The sequence below is a fragment of the Neodiprion pinetum genome, chromosome 4 (genome assembly GCF_021155775.2).
Source record: "Neodiprion pinetum isolate iyNeoPine1 chromosome 4, iyNeoPine1.2, whole genome shotgun sequence".
NCBI lineage: Eukaryota > Metazoa > Arthropoda > Insecta > Hymenoptera > Diprionidae > Neodiprion > Neodiprion pinetum.
This window is the reverse complement of record NC_060235.2, coordinates 25,930,975-25,951,440: the sequence shown is the minus strand read 5'-3', so window position 1 is coordinate 25,951,440 and position 20,466 is coordinate 25,930,975. Positions and strand designations below refer to the sequence as shown.

General features: G+C 40.3%; 2 protein-coding genes across 6 annotated transcripts in view; one reads left to right on the top strand and one right to left on the bottom strand.

Annotated features, from left to right (window-relative positions):
- Dscam3 (Down syndrome cell adhesion molecule 3) overlaps positions 1-20,466 on the top strand; it is a 184,747-nt gene that overhangs the window by 130,355 nt on the left and 33,926 nt on the right. For all 5 annotated transcript variants that reach the window (XR_006882619.2, XM_046621079.2, XM_046621075.2 and 2 more), the window contains exon 6: positions 14,852-15,016. Coding sequence is in view for 4 of the 5 variants with exons in the window: in XM_046621079.2 (XP_046477035.1) it covers positions 14,852-15,016 (165 nt within the window). In the remaining variant the exon portion in view is untranslated. The remainder of the gene's footprint in view (positions 1-14,851; positions 15,017-20,466) is intronic.
- Positions 17,764-18,813, bottom strand: LOC124216508 (ejaculatory bulb-specific protein 3-like). The gene is made up of 2 exons (XM_046621081.2): positions 18,566-18,813; positions 17,764-18,144 (listed from the first exon to the last, which is right to left on the bottom strand). Exons 1-2 carry the CDS (start codon positions 18,789-18,791, stop codon positions 17,921-17,923), a joined length of 450 nt encoding a protein of 149 aa, XP_046477037.1. The 5' UTR covers positions 18,792-18,813; the 3' UTR covers positions 17,764-17,920.

The following is a 20,466-nucleotide window of genomic DNA, read 5'->3' as shown; positions in this document are numbered from 1 at the left end:
CACGAGTGATGAAATTTATGAATGGAATCGGAGTGCGAACGAAACACGTATTGCGACGCTTTGTGCTTTTCGTGTAACGTAATATCTACCATTGCGCAACGGTATAAAAAAGGATTGCCGAAAGTATACGTAGAACAGGTGAGTCGATAATATAGTGTGAGAATTGTGCCGGTCATGGTTTTCCAAAAATTTCAATTGTGCAAAAGATTGAAAAATTGTGTTATCCGTGCACGGGGAGAGGAATAAGGAGGAAAGTGTAGTGTAGTGTGTGCTTCAAATTCGATGTAGGAGACACTTCGCATCACCTGCGAAAGACTTGCTCTGAAAACGTCGTACCTGTCAATATTCGAAAGAAGTTCAATCGTCGAAACACTGTCCCAGATTTGCCAATACCAATTAAGAAGTAGAGCATAATGAAACGAATTGATTCATTATTCATTCATTCGTTGAAAAGAAAGCCAAGTCCCGGATATTTTTAATTGGAAGCTTCGGTGCTCGAGAGGTTAAAAGACCTCAATTAATACGAGGCACGACACGCAGCAGATGAGTGCAACCCCTAGTTTTGAGGGCATACAAATGCGTGTATGTAAGAAGTAATGTTAGCACACGTGGACGTGTAACACTTGCGCACAAAGTAAGTATATCGCAAAGAAATGCCGGTCACGTTCGGTACTTTTCGCGTTTTCAGCATCGACGAGCAAAGACGTGCTCGAAAGCCCCCCGAACGTTTTCCGCCGCCCTCTCTGCTCATTTCTAAAGTCTGGAGTCACGCCCGTTACTCGGGTGAGCTTTTCAGAGAGGACGCCGTTATGGAGAGAGATTGAGAAAAAAAGAGAACGGAGTTCATTAAAATATCCCCGGCCTAGTAGTAATTACGCTTTTAATTATTTAAACAAATGCCGGGGCATTCATCAGCTCTTTCGCTACTTCTCGTCAGGACTCATGCCAAATTGCACCAACGAATCAGAATCATTTTATGATTCTCTTTCGCTCGCTTAAACGCGCAACTAATTAACGATCAGTGTCCATTTGCGGATGATTCGTATCGCCAACGGGCATAATTAATATGTAGGTAATACGTTTCCGCACGAGGATACAATGTGAAAACGCTTAATGGAGAAACCAATGTGATTACTGAGGATGTGGATATTGGTTTTCCTTCGAGTAGGTGCTACAAGTTCTGGATTGTTTTAAAAGGTTTATAGTTAAGGTGACGTGTTTGAACATCAGAAACGATATTTCATTTACGGACAGTACAACGGTCAGCATACCGAAGTTTAATTTTTCGACAAGATTAGTCAGTTGTCGTAAAATTGATGGAATATTGTTGATCTAATTTGACGTCCTAAAACACTGTTCTATCCGGAAGACATGCCATTTCTATTTAAATGCGGGTATCTTCTCGCTTTTAATTTTTTACCGACTGGTATACAAAATAACGATACGTTTTGTCAAATTTTCTCGAAATCTAGTAAATAGAAAATGTTGACTACATTAAATTTCTTATTTTGTAGATTTTCGCAGTGCTTTGTTGAGTTAAATTGGACTTGTGTACTGACATAATATCTGTTGCTCATAAATTGACCAGGTGAAATGTAGTTTTTAACGTTCAAGCAGCAAACATTGACTACGAATTTTTTTAAACTGTCAGAATTTTTATATATGTCCAATAATCAATTTCCGCGACATATTGGTTTCCATGAGTTGTTTGCAATCACTCCATAGGCTTATTTACTCGTTCTTTGTTCCGGTGTCAAGACATTTGTCTAGCTCGAGTTTCGTTCTCAAGCGGTGAGGTGAAGATCTGTATTAGTTTTCGCAGATTTTTATCACGTTACACACGTGACGCGATGGCGGCTCCGTTTTAGAGTAACGATGCTTCGACTATGGAACCAGGGTCGAAACTCTTTCGCCCGTTGCTCCTGGGGGCGTGGATTTAAAAAATTCTGTTGACTTATTTACGAGTATGGGGGTAGTATGTGATCTTTTATAAGTTAGCCTGAATGACCACAGGAAGCAGCGTTGAAGGTTATCTGAAATGACATCAGTGGAACCCGAGCGCGCGGCCAAAGAGCTTATCTTCCGGGAAAACTATTGTCGGAATCCCTTTTGCGAAAATATTACCTCGTGCAGCGCTTGGAATTTAAAAGGCTGCCCCCCAAACGAGGGTTGGGACTTTTGAAAAATTTATCACTCCGAAGGGGTGTAAACGATAACGGTGTTCGCTCGACAATGCTAAGATATACCACCAGACCTTCATTGTTTTCGCGTGATTAACCATCTTCACCTATCGACGGATCTCTTCTCCAATTGTATTCCATCCCTAGCATGAAATCAAATTCGATAAATACACCGCAGGCAATAATTGTAATCCCTCTATGTTGACGTTCGAGTGGCCATTATTTGCGTATTCGTAAAACGTGAAAATTCGCAAAAAAATCTTTATCGCTGTGACTACCAATGCTGTGAATGTGTCTATATGCCGTCGAATATATGTGAAAGTGAAATAGGAAAGCACAAAACCATTGTGAAAAATAAGAATTTTCTGTGTCACATAACGACACTAGGTTTGCTGGATTTGGCGAAGCGGCCGGTGAATAAAAAACCAAAAACAACTAAAAACCGACACAACGAATCGCAGCTCGGTCTCTGGGAAAGAGTTCAGATTTTTAGTGCCACAGCTGCGCCAGATACCCTTCTAAATTTCGATTTTTTACGGCTTTGACTGATACGAGTGCAAAAAACGCAGAAAAAAGGTGGAGATTGGCGATCAAAGTGATTGGATTATATTCAGAGATTCGTATTCGGGGTGGCGAGATTCAATGTTTATTACCCGAACAAATGTTATTTTTTTTTTTTTAACATGTAAAATCTTCTACGGGTTGAAATTTGAAGCCGTCTGCCATTAAAATAGGTGCGCAAAGTTACTTGACATTATTAAAAAAGTTCTAAGGTTATTAATTACAGTTGCAAAATCATGTGAAAACCTTTGAAATCTTACGAATTCGGTCTCATCAAATCTCTTACTACCTCAACAAATAATATTATTCGTCCCCCGAAGAATTAATTTGCTAAATCACTAATTCTGTTTTCACAAAGTTAATCATCTAAACGAAACTAATTGTAAGTACAATCTTATCTTTCATACATATACGTACAAAGCCATGTCCGAAACTATTTTTCGTCTTATCCAGTTGAATTTACATGTGAATGATGTTACCTTTATCCAGATAACAATTACGCTACAATCATCTTATAAAACACTGTATACACAAACACACACACACACACACACACATAGAAATGTATCATCGTAGAAAATCCTGACGGATAATTCAGCGTCATACCAAGATCATCTTGACAATGAGACATCGCCAAGTTCAAAGCGATGTGTTGGCGAAGCCCGCCGTTTAATCTTCGGCAGTATTCGCTTAGCTTTGAATTTCCAAAATATGGACACGGTCGATGGAGGTTGGTTAGGAGTAGGGTGCGAGGCCAGGGGAGGAGGAGGGGGGGGGGGGGATGATGAGGCGAAACAGTTTACGGAGACACTGATAACATTCAAATTTTAACCCTCGGCAGGCGAGCGCTTTCCGATGTGCCAACGTGCCAGGCTGCGATAAAGCAGACCGCAGATCAAAGGATGTGTGTAGAGCAGAGAGTTTGGGATGATGTCAAAGGCTCGCTCGCCATGCATTCCGCGTTTGAAAACTTGTGCTTAGTCGTTTATCAGCTCGCTTCGCTACACGCCCGTTACAACATACGTACAGACGGAATGTAAACGTCTCGTTGTGACGTTCGAATGGATATGGAACTCGTATGCAGTACGTGTATTTGGTGACATTTTTACGCTAAACAGACTGTAAAATGTTTCACCCTTTTTATGTTTTTAATAGTTTTCAAATCGACGTACAAACGTCTACTTACGACGTAGAAACAATTTTTATTGCTTCTTATTTTACGGATATCAGGCTCTCGTGTGCGGTGAATAGTAAAATAATTCATCATTTGATACGGATTTCAATTGAATTTTTTTCTAAAAACTATTCAGTTCAACTAAGCATTGGTATTATCCTACATCGTGTTTTAATACCTAATTGTATTGCAGTCTGACCTAACACAGGATTATTTACGCCTCTGTAAATTTTAGTAAAAGATATGGTGTTACAGTTGTGAATCGTCGCAATTTTCTATTAATCATTTCAATAACATGGGAGCATTTTTTTTTTTTTTAGTTGAACGCTCTAGAAAAAATGTCTCGCGTCACTTTATGATAAGCCTACTCTTTCAAAAGTTATTTAAAATCTTTTGTTGACCGTTGACGTTAAACAACTTTTGATAGAGTAGGTTTATCATAAAATGATAACAGACCTTTTTTTATAAAGATTTTAATTTCCTACAAAAATACGTTGTAGTTTTATCAGTACACTAATGCGTTGACGACTTATAAAATTACAAAGTTAAAAAAAAAAAAAATGTCCCACGTTATTTAAATGAAAAATAGAAAATCACGATGATGCACCTCTAAATATTAATAAATATTAAGAGCTGAAACTGCGACAGCATTCTTTTTTCGTCATTTGAAAAAATATTTTGAAGCTGTATTTTGAAAAAAAAATTGCACATTTTTTTTTTCTGATAGACGCAAATATACAAGATGAAAAGCTACGATCACGTGATCCTCCTGAAACAATAGACAATGAGTAATTTAGAAATTCTGACTAATGATTAGACGTCAGTTAGGAATTACAAATTCTGCGTAAGCCAAACCAGTTCCTGGGTACATCTTCCCATAATCTGTCTAATTTGCGCCGGTGATTCCGGTGATTTAGTCACGTTGATCGCTCCGATTCTGGTAGCTACTAATTGGCCCAACTGTCCCCGAATATCGCGAATCGAGAGGATCGCTCATCGTCAACAGACGGAAAAGTCAATGGTTACATGATGGGTAAATTGAACCGAAGTTCGGAAGAGAGGTCGACTTTCACTTGGGAGATATTTTCCCGAAGTATTTTTACTTGCGAAGGATTGGCTAGACCTCGATAAGAAGACGTTTTCTTTCTTCCTTCGTTTAACTCTTCTCGCGGCGCTTCAATTCGCGAATGTAATAAATGAATCAATAAAACGGAGTACGAAAGCCTTTCTATTATTTCAACTGGTTATTTTTATTCCACCTAAAAATAACTATTCTTCGAAATAACTGCAGATAGAGACTTATTTCGTTACGTGCGAATTAGAAAGAAGAAAGTCTGATATGGACAACAAGTAGTTAGGAAGGTTATAATGTGATTGGCCTTGCTGTATCTGGCTATATGGTATTACTGTCTAACTATATCAGAATAACTATGGAAAAATGAATTTGTTATGTAAACTGGTCATTTCTATTTCATTCGGGCATAACTTTCTCAAACAAATTAGCCGCAGGAACGCATTTCATTATATACCGTGACATTAAGTGGATGCGGAACATAAGAACCTCTGATTGTATGCAACTCGGGGTACAAGTGGCGGTATGTGAAGTTCCAAGGAAATCCAAGAGATGCATAGCGTATAGTTGACGATGTTCGAATACGATCGGCCTTATTGTCTACCTGTATAAATGTAAGTCGATTTTTATTCAAGTGTATTTTTGAGCGTTTGAAAATCGTCTAAAATCAATCTTAAGACACTTTCAATCACAATGACAACGAGAAGGGATAGAAACGTGAAACAGCACTGGTAACGGCGAAACGAAAAACCCTGGCGAGCATCCGGAAATGTGACTTTAATTCAGCGCTAATTCACGAAAGTTGGTCCTCCGCGCGGAAGGATTTGCATAATTCCCGTAAGTGCGATTTCCCGGCATATTGATCGTTTCACGGCTCCCCGAACTGTCCTTTGCCACTCGCCATCCGGCTGCTGCGGGTAACGATTCGCGCGATGCAGTTCTCGCAAGGTTTTCGAACAGCACATCAAACGGATTGCCGGATTTTTTGCATTCCCTTCAATATCCTGCAGCTACATCGCCAAGCAAAATTTCCCGCCTCCCAGTTCCGCTTGAATCCTATCCCGCTTCCGTGTCTGGCTTTGCCACTCACCGCCTTTGCTTTCGGCTTGAATCCTTCATCGTTTATATCTCCCCTTCTTTCCTTGCATCACGGATTGAACATATTTCAATCCTCTTGAAAGAATTTATCCTGTTCGATGCTGTTATCCCAGTTCGACTTTCTCAAAGAATTTCCGATTCCTTCGAACTATCGATGCAGGTGAACATGGAATCCATCATGTACGTCAATTCTCTTGATAAACGTGTAAGTGGATACGTTTAAGCGAATCTTAAAGAATTCTTACGCAAAAATGTTGCATTCAAAAAACTACGTCTTTAGATTTTATTTCATACTTACCTCGTAACGTGGAAATATTATTTGAAACGTGCAAAACACGCATTACAAACAAAGCGTAGATACAAATTCTCACAGATCTTGAGCTATCAAGTTTTCACCATGCCACTGAGCAACGACGTAAGAACATGGAAATATTATTGACACAATAGACAATCGCTGAATAATACTGAAAGCTCAGCGCTCAGGATGAAGGATACATCCTATTACTGCTGCAAATAAAATTGCTAGATATATTTTAAACGGTTTGTCCTCTTTTTAGAATTTTCTATTCAGACGGTGCTACCGATTCGTCTTCAATCACATCCGAAGACTCATAATTAACGTGCATTAGGGTGGACGTTATTCGGTGTGTTGACGATTTTTTTCTATCGCACCATCCAAATTCAAAAACAATTCTGTAATTTTTTCAGATTCTTATCTCAAGTCGTGCCTTTCGAAATCTGATTTTTTTCCATTTAGATGAAGTGCAATTTGTCTAGATCGCCTGGTATGATGATGTGAATTTTTTCTCAGTTAGTAACACTAATGCCAACTGAAACCTCGCGGCGACAGATTTTTTTGAACGTTATTACTCTTACAATAAAATAATATACTCAGAATGTGTCCAAAATACGTGTGTTATAAATGAAGAAATCCACCCTCTTACAGGCACGAATTAGAATTGAGATAAGAATATGAAAAAATTAGAGAATTGTTTTTGATTTATTTACAGTTGATTTGAGAGGCGTGCCAGAAAAAAATTGTCAACACCCTAAATAACGGCCACTCTAGTGTGCATCGATTATTTCAACCTTAATCATTGTTAAGTTTGTTTTGACACAATTTTGCGTTCATTAATGTTACTCGAGAAATGGTTAGCGTATGGATACCATGTAATTTTCTCAACGGTGATATTATTTTCCACTCCCTATATTTTTCTGCCTGACCGCATAGAACAGCATGGTCGAGTCTAGGAAAGAAAACTCATCTAAAGAGACAGCGAGTCGTTTAAATATTTGCATTTTGAAAACCGGCGATCAGGTACGATTGCAGGGAAATCCCTCAACGCCGTACAATCGGGGACGAATGTTTTCATATTGCATCTGAGAGACGCGAAGCAACGCCTCGTTTTGCGTCTAGAAAAATACGAAAATAGAGATGGCAACGCGTGTATAGGTATAAAGTCAATTTCACCGATTCCTAGGAATTCTGCGTCGAGGTACGAGGGGCAAAGGAAGGAGCTCCGTGAAACGGGGAAAATGTCGTTGGCTGGGTGATGCGAATATTGGCTTCATTTGCACATTTCATTTCATTCGGTCCGTTTCATTCGCCAGCGGTTCTCGATTTCACCCCGGTAAAATGGATGGCGTAAAATCGGGTAATACGCACACGTGTGTTGGCAATTAAAAAAAATAAACGTGTCTATAAAAAGTGTTCGTACAGTGGTAGCGTAACAAGTCCAACGGATTTTCAAAGCTGACGTCAAATCTAGAATGAAAAAAATAAATAAAAGGAATTGCAATCACCGTTCGCGCTACGCGCTCCAACTTCACGTGCCCGTTAATTACCTCCATTAATTCTTGCAGGATATAACCAATATTCGTGTTTGCTGAACGTGGTAAAACCATGTTTTACTATTCATATTTTGTTCCGTGCTTCAGAAAATTTTTAGATAGTTCGCATGAATTTCAGAATATGAATATATTGTTATTAATTGAACGGGTTGTATCACAATTAGAGGAGTAATCAATCCAGTGAGTAAAATTGCTAAACTTAGCAGTAATAAATAACCGTGATTGTTTATAAATTGTAACCATCATTTGTATTTTATAAAAAAATTGGTAATCAATCCCGAAGGTTATTAAGTAAGCCGTTGACCGTGTGGCTTAAAAATTTTGCGTCACGAATAACTCTGAGATCTCACAAACTTGTCAATTCTGCAGAAATTATTATTCCCAAATTATATGGCTTACTACTCAAACATACGATTTTTCCACGAAGCGGTAATAATCGCGAAATGATTATTGACTTTTGAAAAAACGCGAGAGCAATACGCGCAGCGACACTTTTTCTATTTTCGGCATCGAATTCGTCCGAAGAAAATTGCCAATCCGAGTTCATTTCTCTCTATCTCTACATACATAGATGAAAATAGAACTGAGAAGTAATCCGAGCTGACACGGCGATAAAACTTGGTAAAAAAGTGTATTGGAAATGGACTAAAGTTTGATTAGGTTTGATTGGGTTTCGCGTTTCTACGTCATCGGTTGTAAACACCGTAATTTAACAACCGTGCAAGGGCTTCGCCTTTTCTGAAATTCCGGTTCATTTATCGTCAAGATCCCCGAAGCACTCTGCTGCAATTTCCCAGCGTAGAGTTGTATGCTTTGGGAAACTTCTTGGCTACAATTCATACTCCGAATTTAACCTGTCTCAAAGATCTTGCAAACCCGACCACTTTTAGCAAGACGGTGTGATATTCGTCGCGAAAAATCTGGTATCGAATATGATGCCTATTTATTCTTTTGAATTAGCTTGCTTGGCTTCGAGATAGCACAAAAATGTCGAGGTCCAAGTCTTCAAATATCTAAAGTCAGGATTACTGCCGCATTTGAGGCACACCAACTTTAGTTGTTAATTTACCTCCGTGGATGAAAAGTTGGCCGAACAAAAAAAATAAATAAATACGAAATGCCGAACAACGACGCTCTTGAATTTACTGTTGAAGTGTGACCAAAGTAATTCAACGAGTAGATTCTTCACCTAAAACTGAATGTTTTTTAAATGGTAAAAGTGATCTTCATCGAACCACGTAAATCCTTCGATTCGACTAAAAATCAGAATTTGGAACATTGATGAAACAGTTTACACTGTCCATTATTTCCTCGTAGTTCTTGAACTGCAAACTGATTGCCAGATTTTGATAAAGATCGACATAGTCTCGAGAAGGTTTTCAGTAAAATCACACATACCGACGACATCATATTAATCAAAGAAAAAGGATTCGAAAAAATCCACAATCCGTCGATCGCGGGACAAATGCTTTCAATGCTTCAACTCTACTTGCCTTCCTTCCTATTGTCTGCACAAGCTTGAATCGAAACGTCCCCATATTGATGGCGAAAATATGCGGAATGGATTCCGTACTCACCGTGCGAATAATCCGCCCTGCATCGTTGCGCACAGGGAAACACAACAACATTCCAGAAATACGATTTCACGGAGTACACGTACCTATCATGAAGGAGTATGTATCGGAGATATTAAAACATCGCCGTGAGAATCATACGTACAAAGAGTATCGGAGGTGCATTTCGCTCCGTCGTTGTATCGCGAGCGATGTATCAAGGTGGATATTTGCGAAAGACCACTTCGTCAAACGGGAAACGTATGCAGAAATTTATTCGCCGAGTCATGTACGCGCCCCGACTATCCCTGCTGAGGAAACGTGGGGGTCTGCATGTGGTCGAGCACAAAGTCGAGGCGAAACCCCGGCTCTCGCACATCGAAGGGATGATGGATCCTTGCTTTTAATCCACCGCCCCGCGCCGTCACTCTTTACTTTATTTCCCCTCCGCCCCTTTCCCTCTGGAACCGCGCCTCGGCGTCCATTCGCATTCATCCCGTCGGCGCAGCCTGCAGCAAAGAACCGAGGAGACCGTCAACGTCACCGGACACCGTCGCCGTCGCCCCCGACCTGCAATAACAAATTCGAGCTCTCCGCTTACTCGAATATCCAATAACGCGAAAATATACCGGCGAGTACTTTTGCCCCTCGGCTTCCCCGTTTCCTCCCTCTTTTTGCCCCATCGAAAGCTCCCTCGCCTTCGGGAACAGAGGGATGCGCGGTCCCGTGTCGTTGACGAGAGAAACGAGCTTCCGTTGTCCCAGTTAGTTGCTTCCCAGTCACTCACGCGGACGAGAAGTCAAGGATCGACGATCTTATTGAGAAAAAAAAAAGATATTCGAAACGGGGAACCCGGTCCGAAAGGAAATTGAATGCTGCTATCGATCCGTGATTCCTTTCAAATTTTATACGTCCTTGTATAGACGCCGTTTCCTTTCACGACTCTTCGACTTCTTGCACAGGCGTATCTTTCACGAATCCTCGAATAGTTGTTCACGGACTTATTTTCGTCGAGTATCAGAGAATCTTATTTTTATACTTACGATATCGACATCAATTTGTCTCGAAACGAAAGTGCACGTATTATGGTGCACATAAACCTGTAGATATCAGGTTCATCATTGTCACGGTATGACCAGATGAAACTTCAAATGATCAAAATTTCACTCGGTATATCAACAACCTGTGACATTGAAACTTTTCTACCGAGACAGCTGTTTCGATCATAAACTTGCACTGTATAACCAAATTGGCTGTTGATCAGCATTGAAAAATCCGCTCTACAATTCTACATTTATTCAATTCTCTGAGACACCGATTTGTCTCAGGATAAAAAAATGCACCTGCGCAGTCATGAAACAATAGATGTAACTCTTCTTCATTATCACGTTATGACCCGATGAAACTCTTGACGGTGAAGATTTCACAGCATCAACGGGGAAATTCATATATGTATAAAAAACAGCAGTTTCAATCATCATTTGCAGTCACATCAGATAAATATTTCGTTACAACTAAAACATTTGGTACTTTAATTCAACGTTCGAATAATAATTTTTACTTTTATCAATTTCTTTTCTAATGTAGTTTCAAATATAGTGATAATGGTCAGAAACGTTTGATTGTACAGTAACATTTGACCGGTCGAAGTGTGGCTAGCTGTATTATTCACCGCTAGTCGCATTCGCGAGTATCGATCAATGAGGGTTCATTAATTCACGTTTGAAAACTAACGTGACGGAAAACGTGCGCATCACTTCTTGTTTCGCAATGAATGTTATGTAAAAAGTGGAAACCAATGAAGTGAAAATGGTTGTTTCAATTACCACCAACCGGTTTTTACCGGCACTTTTTTTTTATCCATTCTTCTCCGCTTCTTCGCTCACTCTTCTTCCTCTTTCTCCCCAAAACATCTTTTTTTGCGAATATCAGTGTGCAGTTATTCAATGTTGGTACGACAAGTTTCACGGTATCCACATGTCACAGTCTTGCACGAAGGAGCAATCTGCTTTCAAGGCGCATATAAATATTCGACCGCGATGCGGGAATCGATCGAATGGGAATCAGTTAGTTGATCTGGAGGAGGACTGTGGTGGACAGCCATTTGTAACTCAGCAGGATCCTCAACGCGAGGTTTCGGAGTAAATGAACTAGCCACGATTCCGAGCGGAAATTGAGGGAACCCGCCGATCGCTGAGATCGGGGATTCTTCTTCTCCCTTACGCGAGGCTCATTTCCCATCCCGACCACCCCGCGCTCCATACCCGGAAATAGAGAATAGACGTTTCTATAGGAGATGTGGACCAGCGGGATATTGTGCGGCAGCCAGGATTGGATATCTTCGATTTCCATTCCCGTCGTCTCTGCGGTTTCTCGGGTTAGTCGTCGCATTGGACACGTTTGGTTTTACTTAGTCTTTCAACCTCTGATGTATGACTAATTTTTCGTTTTTCATGGATAAATACGAGAGTACGTCACTGCCGGGTATCTTCGTTGCAAATGACTTTTATGAAAACCGTCATATGCCCCACGTACATTAGGATTTGCGTTTCTGCCCTTTAAAAAAAATTTCAGTCCGGCTTTCTATACACTGTGTAATACTTGATGTCAATTTTGTGATAAGATAATGCGATTTATGGTTGAATTTCCGAATTGTTGACGAAAATTATTATGCAATTGTTTTCAATTTTAACATTAACAATCCTGACGCTAGCTGAAGATAACTAGTTTCAGAAATGGTGTTTTGAGATGATTCTATATCTGCAGTGTTAAGCATTTCAGAATTCCAATGGTGACTGTTGAATAGAACCTCATAAGTAGTCAGATGAAATCGTTTTTCGACGCGTCTGACTGAACTACTTATCCATCTTTCGAAAAATCCAAGCGAAAGAGGAAATTCGCACACGCGTCTCCTGCAGAAGTTGACTGACAAATAATTGAACGTAGAGTTCCGAATTTCACAGATCCTAGATCTCGCCGGAGAAGAAACTTCCCAGTACGCAACGGGTCGTGAAATTGTAGTTCTTCCAGGTAGAAGACAAGGAAGAGAAGAATGTCGGGATGACTAAGATCAAGAAATGTGTCGTGGGGCGAAGAATCCACAAAGCTAAAAATCTGGTCACGTCCCAGATAAAAAAGGACCGATATTGAATATTAAATACAAACCGGGATCACTCACATACACGCACACAGTTCGGCAGCTTCTTCCTGACAATACTCGAGGGACCGTAATACCCGGGTCACTTGAGTCTCGGAGCTGACACTTGAGAAACGTCAATCGACACCCTGCCCCTGACAAGCGAGTCACTAGATAGTACGATGCACGGGAAAGGTGAGGACTCCAGTCGCGGGGGAATGAGGTGGACAATTTCAAGGTGGGTCGAGCATGGCAACCGACAGAAGTGGACTTCTTTGATCTCCAGGACGCCTGGCATTCTATGGAATTCTTCGCGACGTTGCTTGTAGTGAGTTCCAACAATCGAGGTCACGTAGCCTCTGTCCACGCCTCGGGGCGCCGGATTTTTTCTCATCCTTCGTCTTGTTTCCCCCGAGGTTCTTTTTCTTTTTCTTCTTCTTCTTCTTCTTCTTCTTCTTCATCTTTCTGATTAACGCCAGCTTAATGCCCGACGTTAGCTGGCCGGATTAGGTTTTGCTAAGCTTTCTTTTCATCGGCGCGGCTCACGTTCCGTTCAAATCAAGCTGAAGTCCACGTGTGAAGAGGTGGGAGGGTACGAAACGGTGACCTTAAACTGCGCCACCGAGATAAGACTGGAGAAAAACGACGGATGACGGAAATCTCATTTCCGTTTGTTCGCCGTCTGACCTTTTGGCTCGGAAGCGCCAATTCGGGCGAGTTTCAAGGCCACTGTGTGGAGTGGCTTGGCACCCAGTCGACGTGTCGAATCCTGATTCCAGGAACAGTCTGGGTTACATATCTACTTCGACACGACGGAGTGGCCCTCTAATGAAAAGTCAGCAGGGAGAAGCGCGACTGCGGGAAAATTGAAAGCTGCGGTTGACGAGGCAGCAGATTTTCGAATTTTGCTACGAGCTGCGAGAGGGAAATGTGCGTGCCGCACGAACATATCGAACAGATTGTATACCTGTAAGATACTTCCAACGAACTTGCTATGGCTAATTAAATCGGATTACGGATTAGGGTCATCATTAATCTTGATCTCTCTGTCCTGGCATGATCCTTATTCAGGAGCGAAATGGGCTTGTAATCCCTCTGGGCGCCAGGCATCTCCACCCCTAAACGATATATAACAAACCAAACGCACGTGTGAACACTGCAGGGAATTTCCGCACTGGCGTTTTATTTTTCTCGTCTAATTCTCGGCCAAAGGTTCTTCTCTCGTTTTCTCGTTTTTCACGACTCGGTTTACGTCGAGAAAATCGGTCAGAGAATTTACTCATCGTGAAAGTTCTGGAATTGTGGTGTCACGACGGAAATTAACAGTGAGGACGAAAAAAAATTGATCTATTTTGAGACTTTATGCTGTGATTGAATCCCATTTTTTTTACAAGTCAAGCATAAGTTCATAAGAAGACGATTTTCATACAAATAGTAGTTGATGAAAACTGATATTTTTATCCGTAGCATACGGAGAAAAGAATCAGCATCCGCTGAGACGTCTGATATTTATTTAACCAAGCCAAATACGGCGAAATGGCTGATTCATTTTTTCATGTTACTCCATGTGATGGAAAACAGACTGCGAGCAGCACAAAAATTTTGTCCGTCGATGAACTAAACCAGTTATAGTATAAAAAAGCACTAAATACGAATGGTTTTTAGGTTTAATCCATTTTTAAAATTTTACAGATCCTTTCTTTTTCTGTAGGTATCTTCAATGGTTTTCTATTACTCTAATTACGATATCGAGGTTGACTTGAAGCCGGGACAATATTCTTGTGAAAGGCTTGCAATCGTCGTAGCTACCTTCCTCTGACATTTCATCATTGACGTTAGCAGAAATATAACGCGCAAAAACCTTCGAGACTAATACACGACACGGTAAAACTCTGTTACGTGCATCCGTAAACCATTGGACGCCTGTTTATCTCACGCGGCCCGTTCGCGAATGATTTAAATCCTCATGCTTTCGGAGTTTGATCCTAATTTCGGCTTAAGATTATACCCCTGAGTCAAAGCTCATAATCTGTCATCAGTTCTCATTCCGGCGACCGACATTAAAGTTTCACAAATTTGCACCCACAGTTTGCTTCAATTTTTTAAAACTAATTAGAGCGTAAATTCTCCCTGGGCATATTACTTGTATATGCAATGACAATTTTTCCAAGAGTATGTTGCACGTACATATCAGCTGACCTAACTGTAAGATCTTTGTCCTTTCAGTACTCACCGTTTCCGGATACGACGTCAGGGTGAACAGAGCTCCTGTGGTTACGGGATGCAACGCTGTTTTGTCCTGCACCACACGCGAAGACGTCAAGGAGCATTTGACGGTCACATCTTGGTTCCGGGATGACGCCATCTTACTTCCAGGGAGTACCGACACCGGTGAGTTTACTGATAAAAGTTGATAGCGGCCTTTCAGATTGGGACGGTATTTGTGTACACCTTTATTTTGCTTATTTTGCAAAACTAGAAATGTCCCCGAAGTAAGGTTGGTAACCTGAACTAACTCAAACTCAAGTCTGACGAGGAAAGTACTGATATGTACCTCGTCGATTTTTTTTCATTCTGTGACATGTTGCAGGGGATCGAAAAATATGAGACACGTATTTTTTCACTACCAACTTGACCATTTATCGGGTAAAAATCACGCCCCAAGTTTACCCTAGAAAATTAAGGCACATATATGTATATTATCGTCTGTCGATAGTGAATAATATCCAGTTGATTTCATCAAAAAAAATATTCGTCAATCATCGAAAACGCCTAGAATATTGATTTCTGGAGGTATATTTCAGGGTGGATTTTACACATCGATGACTCAATTGTAACGTATTCAAATCTAATTTTCTCTTCACCTTTACTGTGGTTGATTTATTTCCGAGTTTTATCTTATCGCAAAGTATCCAACACTGTCGACGAGACTCACTTTCGGTTCAGAATGTATAGCCAGTAGATCCTTAAGGCTTGTTTCAGCAAAAGGAAAATATCGCCTCCGAACGAAACAGTCTCATACTTGCAGCAATAGTAATTAAACGCCGTTGTTGACACGCGGTGATGGAGAGAAGTTGGCGGAATTGAGGGGGCGGAAATCGCGGTAGCTGGCAATAACTTTCATCCGAGCAAACTCACTTTGGAACGAAACCACACCCGGGCTTAGAGTTTCGTGCCGGTGACCTGCCACGCATGACCCTCGTGCGTCTCGGACAGCCGCAAGGGCGGACGAATACACGCGTGCAGGCGTGTCGTGATGCCGGACCCGTGAGCGTTGCGGATAATCTGTACATCTCGAGTGACGAGGGCCATGACCTTCGTAACCTCTGCAGCAGCTCTCTCTGACAAATGTCTCTCCCCGGGAACGATATTTGTCTAGATATCTTCCGTACCCCGAAGACCAAAGGACGGATTGACCCTCTCGAAACCCAACTCGAATACAGATTCGGTATTGCAATTATCACCCTGAAGCAAGTATTATTTTTACTTTTCATAGCTTCGATCGTGATTTAGGAAAGAAAATTAGTTTCGCAGATTACCCCTTTCTATGACGGTAGAGTGAGTCTGCGACTGCGCATGCGTGCTGTACGGAAAAGACCATATTTAACTCGTAGAAATTGAAAGTGGTATTTTCTGTACTGCGCGCGTGCGCCGTAGCGAACAAATCTGACGTTACGCGATCCTAATACTTCAATTTGATGCTTCGTGAAAAAACGCGTAACATGCAAACACAGTTTATACAACATTCATAAAAAGTTGTATTCAAATCGCTATAAGACGAGTAAAATAATGCGATGAGAAATAATTTTGAGAAAAATAAAACTAAACAATTTAATGACGTTTAATGATTTTAACACGAAACATACGTGCTCGTACATGGTCACCACTAAAGTCTTCCAAACATAAAAGTCACCGAACAAAGAGTGAACTCGATGCAATTTTCCAAACGATACTCGAAGCCAATGAGCTTCTAATCGCTAAGCATTTCAACACGACGTCCGCTTTGCTCCTGGATATCTTGCCAGCCGACTGTGACGGTTGAAACCTGATGACTCTCGATAAACGATGCAAACAGTCGGTCAAATTCGTTTTCGCACCCTCTCCGGAAGACTGAAACATCTCTCAAAGTTGCGCCGAGAACCAATGGAGCACGAGTAACCTATCAATTACTCCCGAAGCACTCGAGCCGTCACATACTTCCGTTTTACCGTCTCTCCTGCGGTCTTCGCGGTATTTCGAGCACATTGTGCGTAACCATGCAGGCGGTGGGTTTGCTCCTATCTTGGGAATCTGACGTGCATGGTGAAAAGCACGACTACTCGAGGTATATTAAAAGGCGTGTAGGTACCTACCTCGGTGTCATGGATTCGCAGGAGCGAGAATATTTGTGTTTCAGGTGAATGGTGGTATTGTACGTCTCCGCGATTGAACCGTACGTGCACGCATTTTGTCTATGCGCTGGCTTCCCGTGTTCTGCACATCCCGAGAGACAAACAGACTCCGTATACATGCGCGATTCAGGAGTGACGGATATCTGAGACTTATGTCTGCAGGTATCGAACAGATTGTATACGACGTGAACGTGCAATATCGGGACGACGATTTGAGACCGTTGCGAAGTTATCAGAAAGCAATTTCGTCCCGGAATGACGGATCCCCCGAAAAACCTTTCGCCAAGTAGAATGAACTCTACACTACAAACAAAAATTCACTTTGCAGCTTGAAAGACTACAAAAATGACTATGTACATTTAAATAAGTATGAGCAGCAATACCCCTGCCTAAAAAAATATTGAAATAAAAATCCGTGCCATCAAGTACATAACTTTCTCGCAAAAATAAAAAATCAATACGGAAGATATAGAATTAGAGTGGGAATAAAAAATTCAGAATTAGTTGTACTTTGTGGGCCTTTTTAAAAGATGAAGAATCTCGAAATCTTCGCTTGGGGCCATTTGTCAATTAATTTATTTTACTTGAATTATGCAGGTATACTTTTATACAGTATACCATAAGAAATTGTTTACTAAAATGAAAAAATACTCATCTTTCCGATTAAATAAATAATAATGCATCGTTCCATTTAAAGGATAAAAAACATCAATATTTAGGGTCGTGAAACTTTCCTTCGTCACCATCATTTGGATGAAAATTTTATTGATTATATTCATAGTATCGCAGGTGTTGTGGAAGGCATAATAACAAACGTTTAAACAATAACAATAAAATGCACATGTGTGTTTTGCAAAAGAAGAATATTTGTAACAGAAATACCAAATTTTCACTCAGCGAACATCTATCGCGGATCGATACCTCTTGGACATCCGCGATCATCTCCCTCATTGAGTAAATGTGATTTTTCAATTTTTATATTTTGGGCATCTTGAGTAAGTTTCCTGATCAAGGTTTGCCACTCATCCGGTTTATTTTCGATGTACCATACCGTCATGGTGTCGAAATCCATCTTTTGCTTTTCTGTACACTTACGGCACCCCATCAATACCGCTTCCGGAAGATGTTCTGTTTTAGTAAACATAAAAATCATGGGTCAGGGAGGAGACTGTACACGAAAAAAATTGCGTTAGGCGGAAACCTCGGAATTCTTTCTGTAACAGAAACGTTTCACGCGGATTGTTATAACAATCCTTGAATTTTTTATTTCAATGGAAGGTCCACCGTTCATATATTACCATGTTCACCATTATTTGCTTAAGATAATCGGCACTTGTTACGATTTAATAGTCGCGACGGTGTGAAAATTCAGTCGGAGATTTACGTTTAGTTACGTTTCGATAAGACTTCCGAGGCATGTTCTCGATTTCAACACTATCTGCTTCCTATAGATTTTCCATAGATTCAAGGTGTAAAATATACTATGAATATTTTGCCTTATAATTAAAATACGATGAAGAAAAATGCGAATTCAGACAAAAATACGTACCTTTGAAAAATTCCGCATCAGCGGTGACGCAAGGTCCTGTACCCAAAAAGCACTCGTAATACTGCTTACGGGTGGGTTCGTTCTGAAGAAGTTCTAGCACGGTGATGTTGTCGTTCTTATCGGAGTAAAGTTCCTCCGTTGCTGCCATCGCCAAAAAGACGACAGCAAAACCAGCAATAAAGGTGATACGGAGCATTGTTGATAATGTCGACATAATGTTCAACATCACACTGACACTGATTACCCGTCGAATCCCGATATTTATACGGCTATTCGATACGTGCAGGAAGTTTTTATCCGAGGTAATATATTCGCGATCATCATCCTCTCCTCACCCGCCTTCCCGCTCAATGAGGATAAATATGCAATTACGAACCCAGACCCGGTGATGACTAATCAATTGCTAGAATAACGAGAATCGGCTAATGATCGTTCCTGCGTATCCTTGTCACTCTTAGCGTATGCATATTTTTGATTATTCTTTTTTTTTTTTATTCTATTTCTTTTTATCGCCGTGGCCATATTCTGCAAAGGTCAAATACCAATTATAAACGTGGTTAGAATCTCAAGCGCAGATGTAGTAACAGTAAAGATGGAATTCTTAAAAATTCTGTTTCGTCTATAACTATAAGTATATACTTACCAGTAGGATAAACAAGTTTTTTTTTCTGTGTGGGGCATTCTACGCCAACTCAACCAACGTTGGATCCTCATTATTTTTGATTTCGATCAAAAATTTTTCCACAATTGTCTGAATATTTTTAAGTCTCTCGAGTGAATTCGTTTTAATTAAGATTTTTCAAAATCAACGTGTCTTTGGTCGTCATTTAAAAATCTGAAAAAATTCAGAGTACCGATTGAAGTTGGAACAATGGCATAGAAAATTTCGATCGAAATCAAAAATGGTGGGGTTCTGACGTCAATTGAGTTGGCGTGTATTCTCCAAATAAAGTAAAAACGTTTTCCTAGAACTGTAAAAAACCTCGATGATCCTGTTATATTAGCCATTTAGATTCCTGATGCCAAGCGCTTTTATCCTCATACAATTTATTATTTATTTAGCGGGTTTTAGAAGGCTCTGGAAACAAGTGCTACGTGGAGGCTTTTAAACTACTCGTAAGTGGAACTTTCCTTCTGGTCTTATTGACGTAAATTTATCGACTTTTTTGCAAGTGGGAAATACTCTGGTTGAATAATCAGTCCAGTGACCCAGTAATTGCACGTCGATATTATTGCAGACATCAACTAGATGCTATTACAAAACGAGTTATTAATATTACGAATTATCTTAGAGAGAAAAAAAAAATTTTAGGCCAGTCGACTTTGTAGAAGACGAAAATTCTCGATCGAAGTAACGATTTTGACACACTTCTAATATTATCATAATACATATAATATAATCTCCGCTCTCCGTTCATTGATTGCATTGAAATGGAACTTGAATGAAGGCTCTTTAAAACATACGCTCTGGATAAAATTTTCAAATGTAGCAATAAATCGTGAAAGGGAGAAATATTATGTATATTAATATTTTCACCATGTACGTATAGGTCAAAGGCTTCGCTTCGCGGTAAAAAAAGACGCGGAAACTGCGTCGAGCACGTGATTTTTTTCTTTCAAACATATTTGGCGCGAGACACTTTCGTGTCTTCTGACTTATCAGTTTTTTTTTTTTTTTTATCTCTCCCTGTTCGAAATCCATCATTACCTTTATATCCCCCCGTTATGCCGATATCCGTTTGTTTGATCGGTGCATAAGCGACATTTGTCACGTATATTCTCTAAATCGAATAATTTTAAGTGATTTATCAAAGCCGAAGAAACTTTCCAGTCTCACCCGTTTTGGAGAATTGAAATAACTTCGTCGTGCAGGCTTCGAATGAATTATAAATAGTTTATCC